The sequence below is a fragment of the Camelus dromedarius genome, chromosome 18 (assembly GCF_036321535.1).
Source record: "Camelus dromedarius isolate mCamDro1 chromosome 18, mCamDro1.pat, whole genome shotgun sequence".
In the NCBI taxonomy this organism is placed as follows: domain Eukaryota; kingdom Metazoa; phylum Chordata; class Mammalia; order Artiodactyla; family Camelidae; genus Camelus; species Camelus dromedarius.
In genome coordinates this window covers 45,822,443-45,841,299 of record NC_087453.1, presented here as the reverse complement: position 1 = coordinate 45,841,299, position 18,857 = coordinate 45,822,443, and the positions used below count along the sequence as shown (strand labels likewise).

The 18,857-nt window shown below is 54.0% G+C and overlaps 1 protein-coding gene across 5 annotated transcripts in view; it reads right to left on the bottom strand.

Moving 5' to 3' along the window:
* Nucleotides 1–203: 203 nt before the first annotated feature.
* The window catches only part of KIZ (kizuna centrosomal protein), a 96,039-nt gene continuing 77,385 nt past the window's right edge, over nt 204–18,857 (bottom strand). For 4 of the 5 annotated variants that reach the window (XM_031434325.2, XM_031434327.2, XM_031434326.2 and 1 more), the window contains 4 exons: nt 17,631–17,735; nt 14,984–15,080; nt 7,284–7,327; nt 5,455–5,657 (listed from right to left, as the gene is read on the bottom strand). In XM_031434325.2, coding sequence (XP_031290185.2) covers nt 5,551–5,657; nt 7,284–7,327; nt 14,984–15,080; nt 17,631–17,735 — 353 coding nt within the window. In that variant the 3' untranslated portion in view covers nt 5,455–5,550. Of the gene's footprint in view, nt 290–5,454; nt 5,658–7,283; nt 7,328–14,983; nt 15,081–17,630; nt 17,736–18,857 lie in introns of those variants that run through there. The other variant, XM_064475927.1, reaches the window with a different exon arrangement.

Here is an 18,857-nt window from a genome sequence, read left to right as displayed (position 1 = left end):
CCGTCTCACCCCGGAGCCGGCCGCCCTCCTGGAGGTGTCGGGGGCCCTCCGCCCATGTTCTACACATTCACTTTATATGAACCCTTTCCTCTCTATCAGCCACACGCTGGACTGTTCCGTGCTTTTCGCTTTCATATGTGTTTTATTAACTGTATAAATCCCCCAGCAACATACGTCTTACAGCTTTCCTGGGGGTGGGTGCTAATGTTTCCGAACGTTCACCATTTTGAACAATACGGCAACTGACGTTTGGAGCGTGTCTCTGTGTCAGTGTTGCTCCACAGCAGCTCTGTTAGGAGAGACAGAATAAAGCCACACGTTGGACTCATATATGTCACTTAAAATGTTCTCGTAGCCACATTAAAAAATATGAAAAGGGGGAGGGGAGGAAAAAACATAAAAAGAAACTGATGCAATTAATTTTAGTAACATTTTAACCCAGCATGCCCAGTGTGTGCATTTCGGCATATAACCAGCATGTTAATGGAACATCATAGTCTTTCTTTCCTACCAAGTTTTCAGATCGATACGAAGTTTCCGTTTGGGTCAGATATGTCACTCCTGCCTGGTGATCCCTGTGTAGGACGCTGTGGCTGGAAAGCAGACATTCAGAGACGAAATCACAGGGTCGCGGGGCACATGCCACCTGCAGCCTTGCTTGATATTACAAAGGTGCTCATCACAGTGTGTGCGGGTTCCTCCTTCCGGGTCCTTCCTGACTCGGTGGTCTGCCTGGAACCTCGGCTCGGCTGCCGGGCGTGAGAAGTGTTTGCTTCACTGCTAAGTCTGGGTGCCTTCTGATGCTCACTGATCAGTTGGCTTACCTCTTCTGTGAATTTCTCATTCCGACCCTTGGTTCGTTTTTCTGAGTTAGTTTCCGTATTGACATGTGATCCTTTATGTACCCCAGCGGCAGGGATGTGATGGGCAGGCACCCTACAGATGTCATGTTCCGGCCCACGCTTTGTCTTTTCCTCTTGCCAGTGTCTTCGTCACACAGAAAAGCTTAATTTCAGCGTAATGTTTACCAGCATTTTCCTTTATGACTTTGTGCATCTTCTGTGTGGGTTAAGAAATTCTTCCTTGCCCGGAAGTCTTAAAGACACTTGGCCTATTTTTTTTTTCTTTAACAGGTTTGAAGTTTTCCTTTTCGCATTTGGCTCTTTATTCCAGCTGGAATTTCCCTCATGTTTAGGGTGATGTAGAAATTTAATTTTACCACCATATACCCACCAGGATGGCTTCTGGAAAAAAAACCCAGAAAATAACACGTTGATGAGAATGTGGAGAAATGCAAACACTCGTGCACTGCTGGTGGGAATGTTAAATGGTGCAGCCACTGTGGAAACAGTGTGGAGGTTCCTTTTAAAACGAAAACTAGAGTTACCGCATGAGCCGGCAATCCCGCTTCTGGGCATTTACCCACAAGGTTGAAAGCAAGTTCTCAAAGAGGAATTGCTTATGCTCACGCTCACAGCGGCTTCATCCACAGTAACTAAAACACGGACACACCCCGAGCATCCATTGATGGATGATGGAGAAACAAAAAGAGGCACATATATACCATGGACTATTGTTCAGCCTCATAGAAACGGGACATTCTGACGCAGGCTGCAACACGGATGAATGTTAAGGATGTTACACGGAGTGAAATAAGCCAGGTGCTGAAAGGCGAATACTATGTGATCCCACTCCTATGAGGCACTTAGGCTCGTCAAGCTGTAGAGACAGAAAGCAGGCTGGTGGCTGCCGGGGCTCTGGGGAGGGAGGACGTGTAACGGGGAACAGGGTTTCAGCACTTAACGGGGATAAATGTGGAGGTGGTTGTGCACCATTATGAATGTATTAGATACCACTGAGCTGTACGTTTAAAAATGGTTAAGACAATAAATATGAAGTATATGTAATCAAATTTTTTTTTAAGTAGGAAAAAAGGTACTGGAGGAAGTGGAAAGGCATTAAATGTGCCATGGATGGTTAGGTGGATGGGTGGATGGGTGGAATGGTTGGATGGGTCGATGGGTGGGTGGATGGATGAATGGGTGGGTGGGTGGATGGTGGGAGAGAATAAGACAGCGAGGGAAGGAGAAGGGCCTTCATTTTCTCTAACCCAGAAAGAGAGAAGATGCCAGGTATTAAGAGATGGCCAGGAGGGGAAAGCAAGAGAGCTTCTACCTCAGTCTCAGAGAAGCAGGGCTGTCTCCTGAGCCCGGGGTAGGGGTGCGAGGCTGGCAGAGCGGGTGTGGGACATGCTCTCTCAGGAGCAAACGAAAGGTGGCTACAGATGTCACTAACCACTGAAAGAGAAACTGATGCAAAATAAATATTTTATGATTGCCAATAACACATTTAATTTCGTGCTTTGCCATGTGGATTGCCAGTGGGTCCAGCACCATTCATTGCAAAGTCTGTTATCGCCTCATGGATTTCTGAAACGACATGTCTGGACCCAGGTCTCATGCCTGGGAGTTTTTCTGGGGCCTCTGTTCTGTTCCACGTTTCCATCCCTGGGCCAAGACCACAGGCCTGATTACGGTCTTGATAATAAATCCTGGTGTTTGCCGTGGCCGAGCCTCCTCCTGCCTGTCCTTCAGAGCTGTCTTGACCCTTCTGGACCTTTAATTTCCTTATTTAAACATTTAATGACCAACGTGTCAGTTTCTGAAGACGACCTGTTGGGATTTTGATTGAAATAGCATTGACTTTTTGAATCAATCTGGACAGAATTTGTGATCTGATCAAATCTTCCCGCCCATGAACATGTAGTTCACGACCGTCAATAGCTGTTTAAAATGTCATCTTTCACTAATTTCTTAAAAATTTTAAGATTTTTGACGTGCAAGGTCTATCACTGTAAACAGCATCTTTAAGCACATTGTTTTCAGGCTGGTGTCATCATCCTGCTGGCTTTTGAAGCTGCTCTTATATCAAAACCCTCCCTGGTTCTCATGCTCTTCCTGGAGGGCCTGCGTCGTCTTTGCAGACACCGTGGAGGCGCCGACCTGCGGCCATCCCTTTCTCCCTGCCATGCTGCCCACGTGTCCTACACCAGCTTCACATAGCGACCGTGTCATCGACATGAGCTCTGTTGTGGCTCTGGGCCCTTAAGCTGTCCCTTCTCTGCCCATAGAGACTCCTGCTCCCTCCAGCTCCACCCTCTCCCATACAGATGTCACCTCCCATGCGAGGCTTCCCTAAGGCAGCCCCAGAGGAATGGTCTGTTTGCACCCCTGAGCTCTGGGGGCGCAGGCAGCTACCAGAGCGTGTGGCCACCATGTGGCGCACTGCAGGCTTTGTCTCCTTTGCTGGAGTGTGGACACCAGAGGGGAGTGACAGTCAGATCCGTCCTCGTGTCCCCAGGGATGAGCCCCGTGCCCAGCACACGAGAAGTGTCGGGAAGGCCTTGCTGACGGGGCAGATGGTAAAGCCGCGTCTGCACTCCAGTTGGCAGGGGCTGGGAGGTGGCCACCCCACGGCTAGGATTTAATCCTTCGCACTCTGGGCTCTGGGGCTTGATTTCATCATATTAACTCAGCCCGTGAAAGCTGGATGTATGCGCAGGAAGACCAGCGTCAAACAGTAGCGAAACACGTACTGGTCTCTGTTTCCCGACACCAAGCTGCTAAGATCTGGGGAATTTCCTGGGCAGCTGCAGGGTGCGCCGGTCACTGGGAAGGCCAGGCCGTGATCAGGACCCTGCAACTCTCAGCTGCGACCTCCTGGGCTCCGGCGAGCGGACGGGGCTGAAAGCGGAGGTACTGAGTCGGCCGTGCCTGCGTGATGAAGCCGGGGTGCAGCCACCGTGGAGGCGGCCGGCAGGCTCCCGGGCGCTGAGCGCCCCGCGGGACCCTTCCTGGTACCTGCCTGCTCGCCTCAGCCCTCGATCATCTCCTTTTATTATGAAGTGGTGAACGTGCACAGGGGTTTCACTGGGTCCTATGAGCCATTCTAGCAAATTAACAAACCCCAGGAGGGACGGTAGGGACCCATTTGCAGGCCAGTCGCACAGAAGCTGGGACCTGGGGGCCCCTGGAGTGGGGTCAGTCTGGCCTGAGCCGCGAACCTGTGGGGTCGGCACTAACTCCGGGGTCAGACTGCCCTGAACTGTGGGACGTGCAGCTGGTGTCAGAGCTGGTTGATGTGGGAACCCCTGGCCCCCAAATCTGGGGTCGGAAGTCTCGAGTGTGGTGGTCGTCCGAGTGAAAGGCAGATGCAGGTGGTGAAGCCAGGCCGTGGTGCGGCCCTCACCTGGGAGACAGGCCCCGCGGCCCCGGAGCTGCACCCCCGCACGCGGCCCGGCACCCGGCCCTGGGCGCTGCCATTTGCTTAGTAGAGTTTTAAAGTCAGTTCTCTTCTCTTCCCTACAATGTATCGTAAAAGGATACTTTCTAGCAGCTCTTTACATTTTAAACCAGGGTCACTGGGTAAGTAACAGAAAAGGAAAAAGAAAACGTATTCCATTTGAGCTGCACCTGTGGAGGGGGTCGGCCCCAGGCCGCTCGGCTAGGACGCACCCACCCCGCAGGTGGCTTCCGCACACAGGGGTGACCTCCAGCAGGGCTGTCGCCGGAGGTGTCAGCCAGAGGGCCCTGTGTGTTCCACGAGCATTGCTGACAAGATCCAGTCAGTGTCCTGGCTGAAGGCTTTGTTTTCTGGACGTTACTATCAACTCAACTCCAGACTAACTTGGGTTTCACCGACTTTTCCATTAACGTCCGTTTTTTGTTTCAAGGATCCCACCCAGGACTCAACATTTCACTGCGCTGTCTGTCACGTCTCCTTCGGCCCCCCTGCTCTGTGACCTTGTCTGTCTTTCCTTCGTTCTCAGGAACGTGGCAGTGTTTTCTCTGTTGCTAGTGGTGTCGTTTCTGCTGAGAAACCACCGCTCAGTGCAGGGTCACAGGGGGTTCCCCCCGTTTCCCTCTAGGAGTCTGACAGCTTAGCTCTTACACTGAGGTCCTTGATGTGCTGAGTTATGGCCTGAGCGCAGTGCGAGGTGGGCTCCACCTGCCTTCCTTTGCACGAGGCCGCCCAGGGTCCCAGTATCACTTGTTGAAGAGACCACTCCTCCCCGCCCTGAATCCTTATTGAAAATTGACCATCAATGTGAGGCTTGATTTCTGGATGATCAATTCTAGACTCTGTATAAATCAGCAATGCTTCACTGATCCATGTATGTGTGCGCAGCACCACGCTCTCAATCACTGTGGCCTTTCAGTAAGTTTCAAAACTGGCACGTGTGAGTCCTCCGGCTTTCTCAGGGCTGTTGTGGCCATTCTGGGCCCTGAATTTGCATATGAATATTTCTACAAAGGAACCAACTGAAGATGGATGAGCACTGTGGCTGGTCGTCCCTGTGCTTTCTGGTAACACTTAACAAATGTGCCAGTTCATATTTATGCCATGAAATTTCACTGGAACAGTAACATGGCCCCAAGTTTTCACGTTAAACAATTAGAAAACACAAAATAACACGTTTATTGTGAACATCCCATCTGAACACAGGGTTTTAGTTTGTTGACAGGCTTTATTTCCAACAGGTGCTACAGCTTACAGGTCATAAAAATCATCAGAATCGTCAGTGGGCGTGTTACGGTTTCTTGGACGTAAAGCAGCTTCAATTTCTGAGTTGCTGTCATCAGACTCTCCCCAGAAGGCTGGAAGAGGAACCGGACACTGGTCAGCATCCCTGCATGCGGGCCAGCTTGGCTTCAGCAGCCCGACCGGGTCACTGGAGCCCTGGTCCGGCCCAGCCTCCCAGGCCCCTGCACGGCACACCTGCCCAGACGTGCCTGGAACACAGCTCAGCCCTGCACAAACGTGCCCATTTCTGTGTGGTCTACACCTTGTTACGGAAAACGCTCGGCAGAGCACGTTCTTTCCCTTCTGCTCAACTCTTTACGGCATGATCGGGGCTCGGAAGCAGGGGGCCTGGGGGTTCCATCAGCCCAGACACCTCACCACGCCCCTCCATCCTCAGTAGAGCCGAGAGGAGGGAAGTCGTGGGGAGGCGCAGCAGCGAGGGTGCCACAGACACATGTTTACTTGGGAGGGGATCCTGGGGCCCATGATGGGAGAGGGACCCGGGGAAGACAGAGGCCCCTCGCAGGGCAGGCAGTGGACAGCTGGGGTCAGTCCTGCGGGGGTGGGGGGGCTCTGAGAGGCTGCGGACTCTTCCCCAAATCTTCCCACAGGAGAGGAAGGAAGGGGGCCATTTATCCACCAGCTCCAGCCCTGGTTGGCTGGGGTTGTTCTCAAGCAGGGGTCAGCTCCCTGGGTTCCAGGTCGCCCGTGAGGGCTGAGCTGGCTCCTTCGGCCACAGGAAGCCCTTGGGGGCTCCAAGCTGCCTGGGGTCTGGTGGTCCAACACTGACCACTGTGACTGCAGACCCACAGGCTCTGCCCAGCTCTGTGGTGATTTTTCATACACCCCATTTAATCCTTGCCCCAACCTGGTGAGTACAAAGTCTCTGTTTTATTGAGCAAATTGAGGCTGAGAGGTTAAGTAACTGGCCACAATCACAGTGACAGGGGGTGGTCAAGCCAGGAGTCCCCCCAGGGTGTCTGACTCAAATCTGTGCTCTGGGCTGGGAAGAGGATCTAAGAGACAAGAGGAGAGGGAGACCAGGCGCAGCCGCGGAAAGCCAGCGCTGGATGGAAGGAGGGCTCTGAGGGATGCAGAGGAGCTCCCTGGACAGAAGGACTGTCCCAGAGAAGGAACAGCAGGAGCAAGGGCACTGAGGCACGAGTGTGGCGCAGTGGGAAAGTGCCCACGGCTGGACCCAAAGAGGACAAGACGTCGGCAGGGATCTTGCAGGCGGCGGGGCACTGGCTGTTCTTCCCCTGGAGTGCAGGGAGGACAATGGGGGTTCCGAGGCGGGTGTCCAGCCAGGGGAGGGCAGCCGGGAGCGGGGAGAGTGGGGGAGTTTTCCACAAGAGCCGTCAGGTCACGAGCAGTGGGTACTCGGGGGCATTCGCGGGGAGGACAGGGACTGAAGTGGGAAACATTTCATGGTGGAACACACTGGTGTGGGGGCCAGGATGCCCTGCACTGTGGTCCACGGCCCGAGCGTCCTCAGACAGCCCTGGCCCTGGAGACCGGTGCTCAGAGAAGCCCCTGTCCCCTCCGAGGCCACCACCCCCCCCCCCCGCCACCTGGAGAGCTGCGGGGCCCGTGACACAGGCAGGCTGCGGCCCACAAGTGTGCAGATGACCCACGCACCACAAACCACTCTTTTAGTTAAAATGCAAAATCAAAATCTGGTCTCCAGTTAGCTCTCTTACCTTTAGACTTTAAATTGGTAGTTGGTTTCCTCTTATTTTCATACCTGTAAAATAAAGACATAACCTGAATCCTGAAAAAAGACAGGCTAGCACCTTCACAGTGAGCACGGCAGGGAAGCAGCACATGCGACTCACCACCTGGCCAGGCACTCTACATTTCCTCCCTGGGTGTTAAAAGCAACACGCAGGCATCAGGACCCCCGAGGCCCGAGGCTTCTGCAGGTGTCCTTCCAGGAGGGCTCGCAGTGCACCTCTGCGGGGATGGGGTGGCCTCGGGGTCCCGGAGAAAGCAAGGCACCCTGGACTCTGCTGTGACAGCGGGCAAGGATGTCCCGGAGGGACAGAGGCAGGCGAGCACACGCCGGGCCCCCAGCCCTGGCTTTGAGCGCACAGCATGCCCAGTGCTCACTGCTCACTCTGCTCGGCCACGAGAGCACCTCCCGGCTGACTCGCCCATCCACCACCAAACCCACGGCCCTTCTCCTGTCTCAGCCGACAGACCCCCGCCCTCCAGTCCCTCTCAAGCCCCGGGCCACTCCCCTGCCCCACCCCAGGCCCTGCCCACCCCCAGCACCTCCCAGGGTCCTTCCTCTTCCCTGTGCACCACCCCACCCGCTCGCAAAGCCAGCATCTCTCGCCAGACCGTTCTGACAGCCCCTGACGGGTGACACCACGTCCCCCTGGTCCCCTGCAACCCACTTTCCCTCGGCAGCAAGAGTGGGCTTGTGGACCACAAATCTCATCACTCTGCCTCCTCACTTACAACACTTCAGCACCTCCCCTGTGCTTCTGGCAGAAGAACTAAATCCTGGACAGGGTCCAAGGCTGATGCCCAGACCTCATTGGACCCTCCTGTGTGGCCTCACTCCCGAGTCATCATCGAAGTTGCTATTTCACAGCCATTTGTGTCACTGACATGTGACCCTCCCCGGGCTATCTGTCCACAGGAGCAGCACCGCAGCGTCGCAGCTCCCCCCACCCCCACCGGCGCCCGAGCTTGAGCGCAGTGGGTGCTCAGAATATGCAGAGTGGACAGATGGCCCTCACCATGCACGGGCCTTGCCTGAAGGCATTTGGTCAATTTAAAAAAAAAAATTAGCTTTTTTCCCTTTTTTGTTTTTTTTTGGGGGGAGTAACTAGGTTTATTTTTTAAATAAAGGCACTGGGGACAGAACCCAGGACCTCGTGCCCGCTGGGCACGCGCTCCACCCCTGAGCTGCACCCGCCCCCTCGGTCAGATGGAACCCGGCTCCCACGTGAGCTCAGTCAGGCTGTTCACGCTTCTTCCCAGAACCAGACACGGGGTGGCCGCGCGGAGGGTGGAAGGTGCTGCCGGGCGCTCCCTGCGCCGCCCTCTCCCCTGCGGGGCGGCTTCTTTTCCCTACGGGAGACCGTCTCTGTGTCTCTGGGAGTCGACCTGACACTGCAGTTCCAGGCTGGTCTTTACCACACACAACTCCCAGGTCGACACATCTTCCTCTGCGTCACACGGAACGTGGAAGGCCAAGGCGGGGCCCAAAGGGCGGCGTGAGAACTTCCCGTGGACTGGACAGAGCCGTCAGCGGGGCCTGGAGTCCAAGCACCTCCCCTGCCCGAGCTCGGGGACGCATCTGCGAAGAGGTGGACGGCAAGCGGTCCCTGTCACACCTCCAGCCCTGGACGAGCTGGGAAGGGACAGGTGGGGCTGTGTTACCACCACCCTTGTCCAGGCGACACTGAAACCGCTCACGTAACCTTCAGGAGTCGCACGGCACTGTTCTTGGCCTTTCCCCAACCACAGAAAGTGAGCATGGCCTCAGCCGGCGGGCTGCACGGGACCAGGCGGGGCCTGGGCCCAGGACTGTGGGGCCGTCGTGAAGCGCGGCCGCGGGGTGCTGCCTGAGCATCGACCGAGGAGCCCGCCGCCCCGGACAGTCGCGGCAACCGCTGGACTCCAGGGGAGCAGACGCGGGCATTTCCCCCACACGCTTACGTAATTAGCCTGGATGCCTTATTGCACTAAGACCACAGAGAACTGATCAGATTGAGTCAGTGTGAGCGCGTCCCTGGCCTCGTCACAGCAGGACAGCGGTCTCTGTGGTGTCCCCCCCACCGCCCAGTGAGCCCCACATGCCCACCAGTCAGAGGCTCCAGTTAGTGCGGGCCACGCCAGCCCAGTCACACCTTCCCTCTGCCCGTCCATCAGGCCGTCTCAGTTCGTGACGCATTTCGGTAACTGCTGGTAAATTCCCTCGCTGTTGATAAGGAGCCAGGGCGACGCGCGCAGCCAAGCGCTTCTGTCCTTGTCTGTGCTGCCCGCACGGAGGCGGGCGGCCAGGGTCTCACCGCAGGTCCCATGGTAAGCCCGGCCCCCAGCCCGGGGTGAACGGCGCCAGCTGTGACCCAGTGACCCGGGCACTAAAGAAAATAGTCAAAGTTGTAAGCGTCGGTCGCCTGTTCATTTTCTATGCACAGAAGGCCAACAACACTGATAGAAACGGTCCACACGAGTAAAAAGCAAGGTGGCAAGGACGTCTGCTAGCATTCAGTTCTGCCTGCGGGCAGCACGTAGAGACAAAAGTGAGACAGAAGCAGCCAGGAAGAGGCCTGAGAGCGTCTGGAGGATCGAGCCAGGGCCTTCGCGGTGGGGGTGGTGGGGCCCAGAGAGGTTGAGGGATGTGTCTCAGCACACAGAGCTGGGCGGGGCGGGGCGGGAGTGGAACGGGATGCTCTTCCCAGCTCACAGAAGTTTACAAAACACACGTTCAAACCATGGTCTCCGCCCCCCAGAGAAGCGGTAAAGCAGGAGGCAGGGGGTGGATGCTTCCGGGAGCTGTCATGCCCAAGGCCACTCCCTCAGCCCTGCAAGTTCCCCTCCTGAGCAGGCTGGTCTGTGAATCAGCAGGAAGGCCCCCTTGGAGCATCCAAAGGGCTCAGAGATGGCCCTGCGGGGAGCGGGGGCCAGGGAAGCAGCCTGGCTGCACAAGCCTGTTTGGGAGGAGGTGGGGCTCAGCTGCAGGGGGCCAAGGACAGGTGAGGCTGGGGCTGCATGAAGCCTCCTCCTCCAGGAGCTGATGGACAGGAGCGCTCAGGCGGGTGGGAAACTCCCCTACCAGGCCTCCCACCAGCGGGGCAGGGCCTCAGGGGGCAGCAGTTCCATGTTCACTCCCTCCTTCTCTCCGCAGATACCACACAGGTGACAAGGTGACAACGCCTCGGGCTCTGTGCTCTGTGGCAGCAACAAACAGGACGTGCTTGACCTCGGCCCTCAGGGCTCTCATGCTCGGATTGGGGACAGACACCAAAACCATACCTGCCACTGCAGAGGGGGCTGCGGGGAGGGCTGAGGACTGATGGCGGCAGAACTGGGGGTAACATTCCGGCCCCACACGTGCCGGGGCACCCCCGCCCTAATCCAGCTCAGGGCCAGGAGGCAGACAAACACCCCTTCACTGGCAGACTGGATGGAGGGCAGGCCAGCACCCCGAAGACACACTGGTGGGTGCTCATCCAGCTCCTGCTCCCGAAAAACAGGGGTGCAGAACACGCGCGGACAGGATGGAACCAAAGCTGATGTCTGTGTGCACGTGCCCCGGCTCCCGCAACTCATGTGGGTAGCGCGATGGGACACAGGGGTCCTGCGGCCGGGGTACCTGACTCCGCAGAGGCGAAGGCACTCATGCACCTGGCTTTTATAAAGAAGAATGCTTGCGTGGACAGCAGGACCGGACACTGATGATCACACACTCAAAGTGCAGCGGTGACCGAGCACCACTGACGGAGAAAAGCCCCTGAGCAGCAGGCTGCGTGAGTGCAAGGCCGAGGCCGGGCGGCTGGGCAAGCGGAGGGTCCTGGGGCTGCAGCGCAGGGCTGCCTCTGAGCTGGGGAGGGGGAGGCAGTCAGGTTTCTTCATTGATTTCTGCTTGGAGGAGGTACAGGGCACTGGACCTGGGACCTCTTGGGTGCTAAGCGTGCACCCTAGCACTTGAGCTGCGACCTTCCCCTGCATTTCTGAAGGAAGGCAGTAGCTACAGGCCACCCACACACACGCCAAGCTGCCACGGCTTTGAGGCCACGTCCGTCGAGACGCCGAGGGCCCTGTGGGGAACTCGGTCTGTGGTGCTGGGGACAGTGGGGGAGCCCTGGCGGTTCGAGGCTCTTGTTAGAGGCCTGAAAATAATAACTAACCTTCCAGATGTGGGCTCTACACTCTGAATTCTATAACTTTTAATGATTTTGACTGCTAGGTACAATCAGAATTAAAATGTCTCATAGCATCTTCTGCTAGAATTTTCTTCTAAACAGACATGTGTCTGAAAAATACAAGGCAAAAAAAAATTTAAAAATTCAAAAAAAAAAATCCCAACAAGTGCGCCAACAGACCTCTGAACCCTCCCTTTCAAGTGTCCGAGGCCGGCCAGGTCGAGGACAGTTTGACACAGTCTGAGCGCCCCCTGGTGGCTGGCCGGGGGCCCTGCAGGTACCATTTTCAGGGAACTTTACTCCTCCCCTTCAGCTATCAAACCAGAGACTGTTCTTTCGAGCTTGGAGTAGAAAAAATAAAGTAGGCGGGCTTATGGCAAGAAGCGTTTGGAATACTTATTAAGAAGCTGCTAAATTGGGAGAATTTATGGAGAATGTAGATTTGCTAAGCCAGAGACAGAGATGGGGCTTTTATATTAGAACCTAGAGGACTTTCAGGAAGACCTCATTTTTATTTCTTGGGACTGCTGGTTCCTGGTGATCTTCACATTTCCCCGGGGAAATGGCACACGGGCCGCGGAGGAGAGACGGCGAGCACTGGCTGCAGCCTGGCGCCCTCCGCTGGCCGCTCCCGTGGCTGCAGGGCTGCCCCGAAGGCCACCCACGGCGGCCCCCAGGGTGTAGGGGGCGGGGTGCCTCTGCTACCTCTTCCCTAGTCAGGCTGCAAGCACATCCTTTCCTTTTGGCGAAACATCATATTGATCCAAGCCAGAAACTGGCGGCTAAACTACACTGTCCGCTGAACAAATGGATGGGGAGGGTGAGGCGGCTTCCTGGGAAGGTGCGGGAGGCAGTGTCTGCAGGGGAGGAAGCTCTGGCATGCACCCTGAACAAAAGGGGACAAGTGGGCTTTACTCTGAGAGCCGCATCCTATTAGGACTCACTCCTTCCTACATCCTTTCATCCCCACTCAACCACAAAATGATTTTGCTGAAGCAAAGACAATGGTGGAAAAAGATTTACACTGAAAGAATCTTTAATAATAAACTGTTGCCGATCTGCCTACTTGCCCATGATTTATAATACAATAAACACCGGATTCTGTTCCGGCTCATGCACGGAGGCCGCGGCTCCGGCAGAGGGAATATGAAAGCACTGGGACCCCACCACCATCACAATGAAATGAGCAGGGATAAATGTGCTAAGAGTATCTCTTTGCATCTTTTATAGCTGGTGTGTATTAATCTGTAACGCTTATTAAGAAAGTCATTGCTATGCAAAGCAGCACCAATCCCTTTCTCTGGCTTTTCAACAGAGCGCACTGTTTAGCCAATAGGACGGACCCTCGGGCCCTCATTCTGCATTCATCGCAGGCAACATTTGCACAATGTATCTCTCAAAGGCGGCTGAAAGGAAGGCCTTAATACTCATGTAAACAACTGCAAACCAATTACTTAATGAATCAGGCCCACACATAATGAGGTGCAGACAAAGAGCTATAAATGCATTTTTGCGCCCAAGCCGCTGCTTTAAAGTAAAATCCCTCAGCTGTAGTTTGGGCTTAACTAGCACATCATAATTATTGTCTCCAGGACATCAGAGGAAGCCATTTTTTTTTAAGGTCCAGCAGGGTCTTTTTTTTTTTTTTTTTTTGAGGTTGCTCATCAGCTCACTGACAAAAACAGAGCAAAGAAGAATTTGTAAAAGGGCTGCGGCAGCACCGCACTGCCATGTTTATTCTCAAGTACTGGGTTTCGAGACCACTTGTAAAAGCAATAAAGCACGAGGACTGACTGCGGGACGTGGGAGCCTTGCATGTAAGCCGCTACGAAATTGCAGTGAATTTAGGCGCAGGCGGCAGAGCCTGGCTCTCCACAGCCCAGGGTGGCGACCACCACGGAGCCCGGCACGAGGCCCTTGAGGCGACACGCAGAGCGCCGAACCCGCACACCCCACGCCCGGGGCTCCGCGGCACACCCAGAACCACGGGTTGCTTAAAGCCTTTTTTTCCTTCCCTTAAAAGGGATGATGTTATTACCTGTGATTCAGGAAATTAATTTCATGCAGAAACAACAGGACTAACAAAAGGCCCCCGCCTCAAACTGAAGGGGAAAAAAGTTTGATTTCATAATGAAATATAAATGCAAGACGCGAAATGATCAGACTGAGAACACGTTCTACAGGATCCGACTGCTTGCTGAGTGTACTGAAGCTTGCCCAAAGAATATATATTTAAAAGGTTTAAGAAGAACTGGGCTTTTTAGTGCTTCAAAAATATAAAGGAAACAAACACTTCTAACAATCTTTAAAAACAAAAGGGATGTGTTACTAAACCAAACGGTGACATCAAACCCTGAAACTACCTGTGGAGTTTGTTTCCTGCAGGTCCCTGCAGCAGCCCTCGACCTTGCATCTGGCACAGCCTGAGCAATGCAGCGCTTTAGCGCCTCCTGCCCCGAACGCACCCTCACTTCCTTCAGAAACAGAGACGACAACTCAGATCTTAAAGATATTTCCAAAATTAAGTAGTTCCCTAAAATCAAACTTACCAGGTTTCTGAAAGCAAGAACTTAATTTCAAAGAATTGATCTCATTTAAATGTATTCCAGGTCCTGAAAATAATGTTTTTCAAAACATAAATGAAACTGAAAATTTTTTCCATTGTAAAAACACATTTCTGAACAAATAATTTTACCTTACTGGACATCAGAAATGTAAAGTTCCTGTTTTAAAATTTCATCGGGGTGAGCAGTTAATTCAAATGTAACACAATCACCTAAAGACATCTTTTGAGGAGAAATCTTACTACAAATGCAGACTTGTGCTATCTTAAATGACATTTAGCCCAACGCAGAAAGGTAGCTGTTTCACCAACGACTGCTGCTTTCCACAGCCATAAATTCTCCCCATGTGGCTCAACGCCATGGCGTGGCATTTCACCCCGATGACAAATCTAGCGCTCGACTCCCTTATCAGGGCTCGAAAACTTACAAGATCTGCTACAGTTCAACAAATGCAAAAAGAGGAATTTTGTTCCTTATGGACAATAAGCAAGAAAGTATCAGAAAGGGAAAGAACCACCCAGCCCAAATGCTTGGTAAAAGCGCGGAGCACAAAGGAAGCGCCCAGCAACGGCTTGTGCACATATCCGCGTCTCCCAAAGAACAGGCCACTTCCTTTCTCTGGAGCCCCATCTCCCTGCCCTGCCCGACACCCTCCATTGTGTGCTTTCTAAGAGGCCCTACTGGGAGCAGCTGTAGACGCTAATTTGTGGTTCACTGAGGTGTCAACTGAGTCTTAAACCAAGGAAACAGCAGCTGCAAGACAATACTTGGCCCTGGTGCAAATATTTTCAAAGGTAGACTGAAGTTTCAACTGTCATTTCAGAGAAACAAAAACCTAAACGGTAACCTTCCATCGAGTCACACAACAACGTAACACCAGCCAGAGTGTAGTTCATGGAGAAGTGACATTTCTCATCTTGGGGCCGCTGTTCAGAAAGGCGCGCGCGACTTTACCTTGACAAAGGGCTCCCTTCGCTAGATGAAAAGCTAGCTTCTGAGGCGGTTTTGCGAGCTGTCTTTGTCCGGAACGTCCTGCTGCCAGTGTTCAAACCTGTGATGAGCACAAACGTGGAGAGTGAGCGGGGCCGCGGCGGGGGAGCCACGGCCCCCCGGGAACTTGTGAAACAAACGTCAACAGGGGACGAGCTGTTCGCCGAAAGCCAGGCGCGTCCGAGGCTGAGGAAGGCCACGCTGGCTGAGATGGGAAGGAAGGGGGCTTTCCTGTGAGGCCTACACAGAAGCCACAAAAAGCAGGAAATCAACCCATTCAAAGGGCACTGCCTCAAATGGCCAAGACCCGTGTGGGCACGTGGCTGTCCTGCGGCACCAGGCTCTGGCTGCCCGACGCTGCCCAGACACCGGGAGCTGGGGACCGGGTCTCGGAGATAACCGACTCCTCCAGATGATGGTTACAGCCCACCCATCCTGAAGTCCCTGTGCCCAAGCCTCTTGTTTTCCTCTCTTGCAGAGAACAAGTCTCCACTGAAAACCACCAAGGCCACCTCTGACCAGCCTGGACAGGATGGCGGGGAAGATGTACTGTCCACCCCTTTCCCTGGAGCCGGGGACCCAGGCTGTCCCCACGGTGCTCCCAGCGAGCAGGCAACACTTGACCTCTGTGTCCTGGGTGCCCTCAGCCTTGGATGTTTCTGCCACAAGGCTGATTCTCAACGGGCGGGCAGCCAGGATCTCAGACAGAGACGCATGAGCATCTTGGCAAAACGCAGCCGCTGGGCTCCTAACCCGTGCCCCACCGACCTGCATGCAACCTCTGCAGCAAAGCTGTTCTCTTAACAACGTGCCCATGTTGGGCCCCAGGACGGTCTGCACCCCCTTAAGAAGACCAGGGCTCTTCAGACACGAGGACAAAGTGGCTCTCCGCAGGGACAGGCGCAGAGCCAGAGACCCAGCGTCTGGCACAGACAGGAGCTGGAACGCGCGCTTCTGGGGGCTCCGGGTTCAGAGTGCACACCCAGCCCTGCCTGTGACTCTGGGAGAAGTTCAGCCCTGCGGTGGCCCTCCCAGCCCACTTCCTGCTTCTCTGTTGGGCTCAGAGAAGTCCTAAGGATCAGGGTGAGGGCGAGAATGAAAAAGGGACGCGTGACCAAATGCCAGATAAACTCCAGGGCTGCATCGAACTTCAGCGACAGCCAACACGATCAGAAGCACATCTAAGCCCAGCGCCGGGGAATCTGGAACCTTGCGAAGCACGTGGTGTAACTCTGAGTGAGGACTAAGGGGCCGAAACCTCGGGGCGCCTGGCTGCACAACCCGCACTGTGTGCATCACTTCACGTGGGTAAGTTAACAGACTAGCACGTGGACTGTCAGCACGTTACCAGTGCTGCAGTTTCTGATGCGCGGCCGAGGGACGACACACCCTCTGAGCCGGTCTCAGCAAGTGGGTTTGCGGTGCCACCTTGCAAACCGCGTGTGCCTGCTAGCGGGCTGCAGTGCTCTGAGCAAGGCAAACTGGTAAATTAGGGGGTTGGACAAACACTCTGACACCCCTCTGGACTGATTCTGTGACTCAAATGTGAAGAAGGTGATGAGAGCAAACAGGGAAGGGCTCACAAGGGCTGCGTCTTCCCAGCGCGATGCAGACCTCCACTGGGCAGAGCCCGTTTGTACCTTAACAAACTACCAGGTCTCCTGCTTGAGGAGTTGAAATAACCACCACCGCCGTGGCCAGCCCTCCCGGGGGCTTCTCTCCAGCAAGCCCTGCACCGGGCATTGAATGTGCAGAGGCTCCCTGAACCCTCAAAGCCACCGAAGTAACTGAATTTTGCAGCAACTAATTGTAGCACTGATACTGCCCAGGAAACAGCTCGCCAAGGACAGGCAGCGAAGTCTGCTGTACCTAAATATGCCCTTTCAAAAAGAATCTCTCTGATGAAGACATCTTGGAGGCAACTGGGAAGTCTGAATATGGACTGGGAATTATGTGACATTAAGAATTCACTGTTCATTGTGATGGGTGAAATTCCAGCACGGTGGTTTATATGACAATAGGAAAGTCGTTAAAGTGTACTTCCTTCTGTATTAATCCATTTACAAAGGGAGCTGAAGTAACTTTTACTAAATGGAAGGTAATAAAAACTCTGAAAAATAGTGAAAATGTAACATAAAATACAAGAAAACTAAGAAAATTACAATTAAAAAACAAAAATCTTAGATTGAAGGAGCTACATTTAAGCTTAAAACTGAGCTTTCCTTGGGACTTACAGTCTTTCCATTTAAAGAACGCCAAGTCCCCCAGCATTCTGGGACGGGGGAGGCCCAGACGACACTCCCCGCCGCTGATTAAGAAACTGGAAGATGTGCAAAGAGAAGGAACTGGAGGTATCTCCTGTGGCGCTCAGGGTCAAGGCACCCTCAGGACACGGCTGGCAGAGTCCAAGGGCCCGTGAGGCCATCGCCAGCACACACCCTGGAGGGAGGCCTCTTCCGAACTCCTGTTTGTCAAGGACTGGAAAAGTGACCCCATGACAGCCTGTTACAGAGCAAAGCCCAGAAACCTTCCCAGAGGGAGCACCCTTCCCTGACAACGCAGCCCTGGCCACAGCCTGGCCTCCCAGACACTGGCCCGTCTGCCTGCTTACCTGGCAGTGGCGGCACAGAGGCCTCCGCCTTCTGGAGCCTGTCTTCAGTTTGGCGTGCGCCGTCCTGAAGGGTAGACAGCTTCAACACCTGGTAGACTTTCGTCTCTACAGATTAGAAAAAGGCACAGAAAACTGGGCATCCGATGTGCAACAGGATGAAGGTGGACCCCAACCTTCCATCATCCACAAGAATCAACTCAGGAAGGATTCAAGACTTAAATGTAAGACCTAAAACTAGGGGAAAAAACGTAGGAGAAAACTGAAAATGTAGGAGAAAAGCTTCAGGACACTGGACTTGGCAGGATTTCTTGGATGCAACCCCAAAAGCACAGTCAACCAGACAGACAAGCAGGACCACCTCCACCCTAAAACCTCTGCATGTCAACAGAAACAACCCACAGACCCCTCGGCCCGCTCTCAGAATAGGAAAGACGGCTGGGAAAAGCAGGAAATAAAAGTCCCGTGACAGCCCCGGGTGACGCAAGCTTCCCCACTGCCCGAGTCCCAAGGATGCCTGAGTGGAACGGAGGGCAGAGTCAGAGTTTCAGCAGAGACACACCCAGCGAGGCAGCATCCGTGGGCACAGACAAAGGGCTCCTGCGGTCAGCACGGGGCGCTGGCTGTCGGCTGCACTCCTGCTTTTGCTGGTTCAATTTAAGAACTTAACCACAAACCCCTAATTACTAGAGTAAAACTACCATCACACTGAAGAATGGAAATACAACTTACCCTGCCCTTCTGAGAAAGATCAAGACAAAAATAAGTATCTGAAGTGAGCACTGCATTTTGGAGTAGGAAATGCTATGTAATTAAAATATGTACACAACAGGTCCTCTTTACCTCTGAATATACTAAACCCTAAGGCAACCTTTTTTTTTAACGTTGCTGGATTGTGAAATCAGTGTACCCTGGAATTAGCATTTTGAAAAATGTAGTTTAGAAAATACCAGAGGCAGCCTGTGCAGAAGGGGAAGCGCTGCCCTGAGTGCCTTCTCCGTGCGCCTACCGGGGGCCGGCCCAGGACAGGCGGTGTCTCTGGCCGCGGGTCTGCCCCACGGCCCCGCACGGCTCAGCGGGGCGGCGTCCCGCCACTCCCTAGCTGCCACCTCAGACTCCTCGTCACGTGATTCTGGGAGCACGGAGAAGGTATTAATAAAAATCAAAGATGGAGTGTCTGAATTCTGAAAAGGTAAAGGAGCACCGTTCAAGAGGTAAAAATGCCGTTTT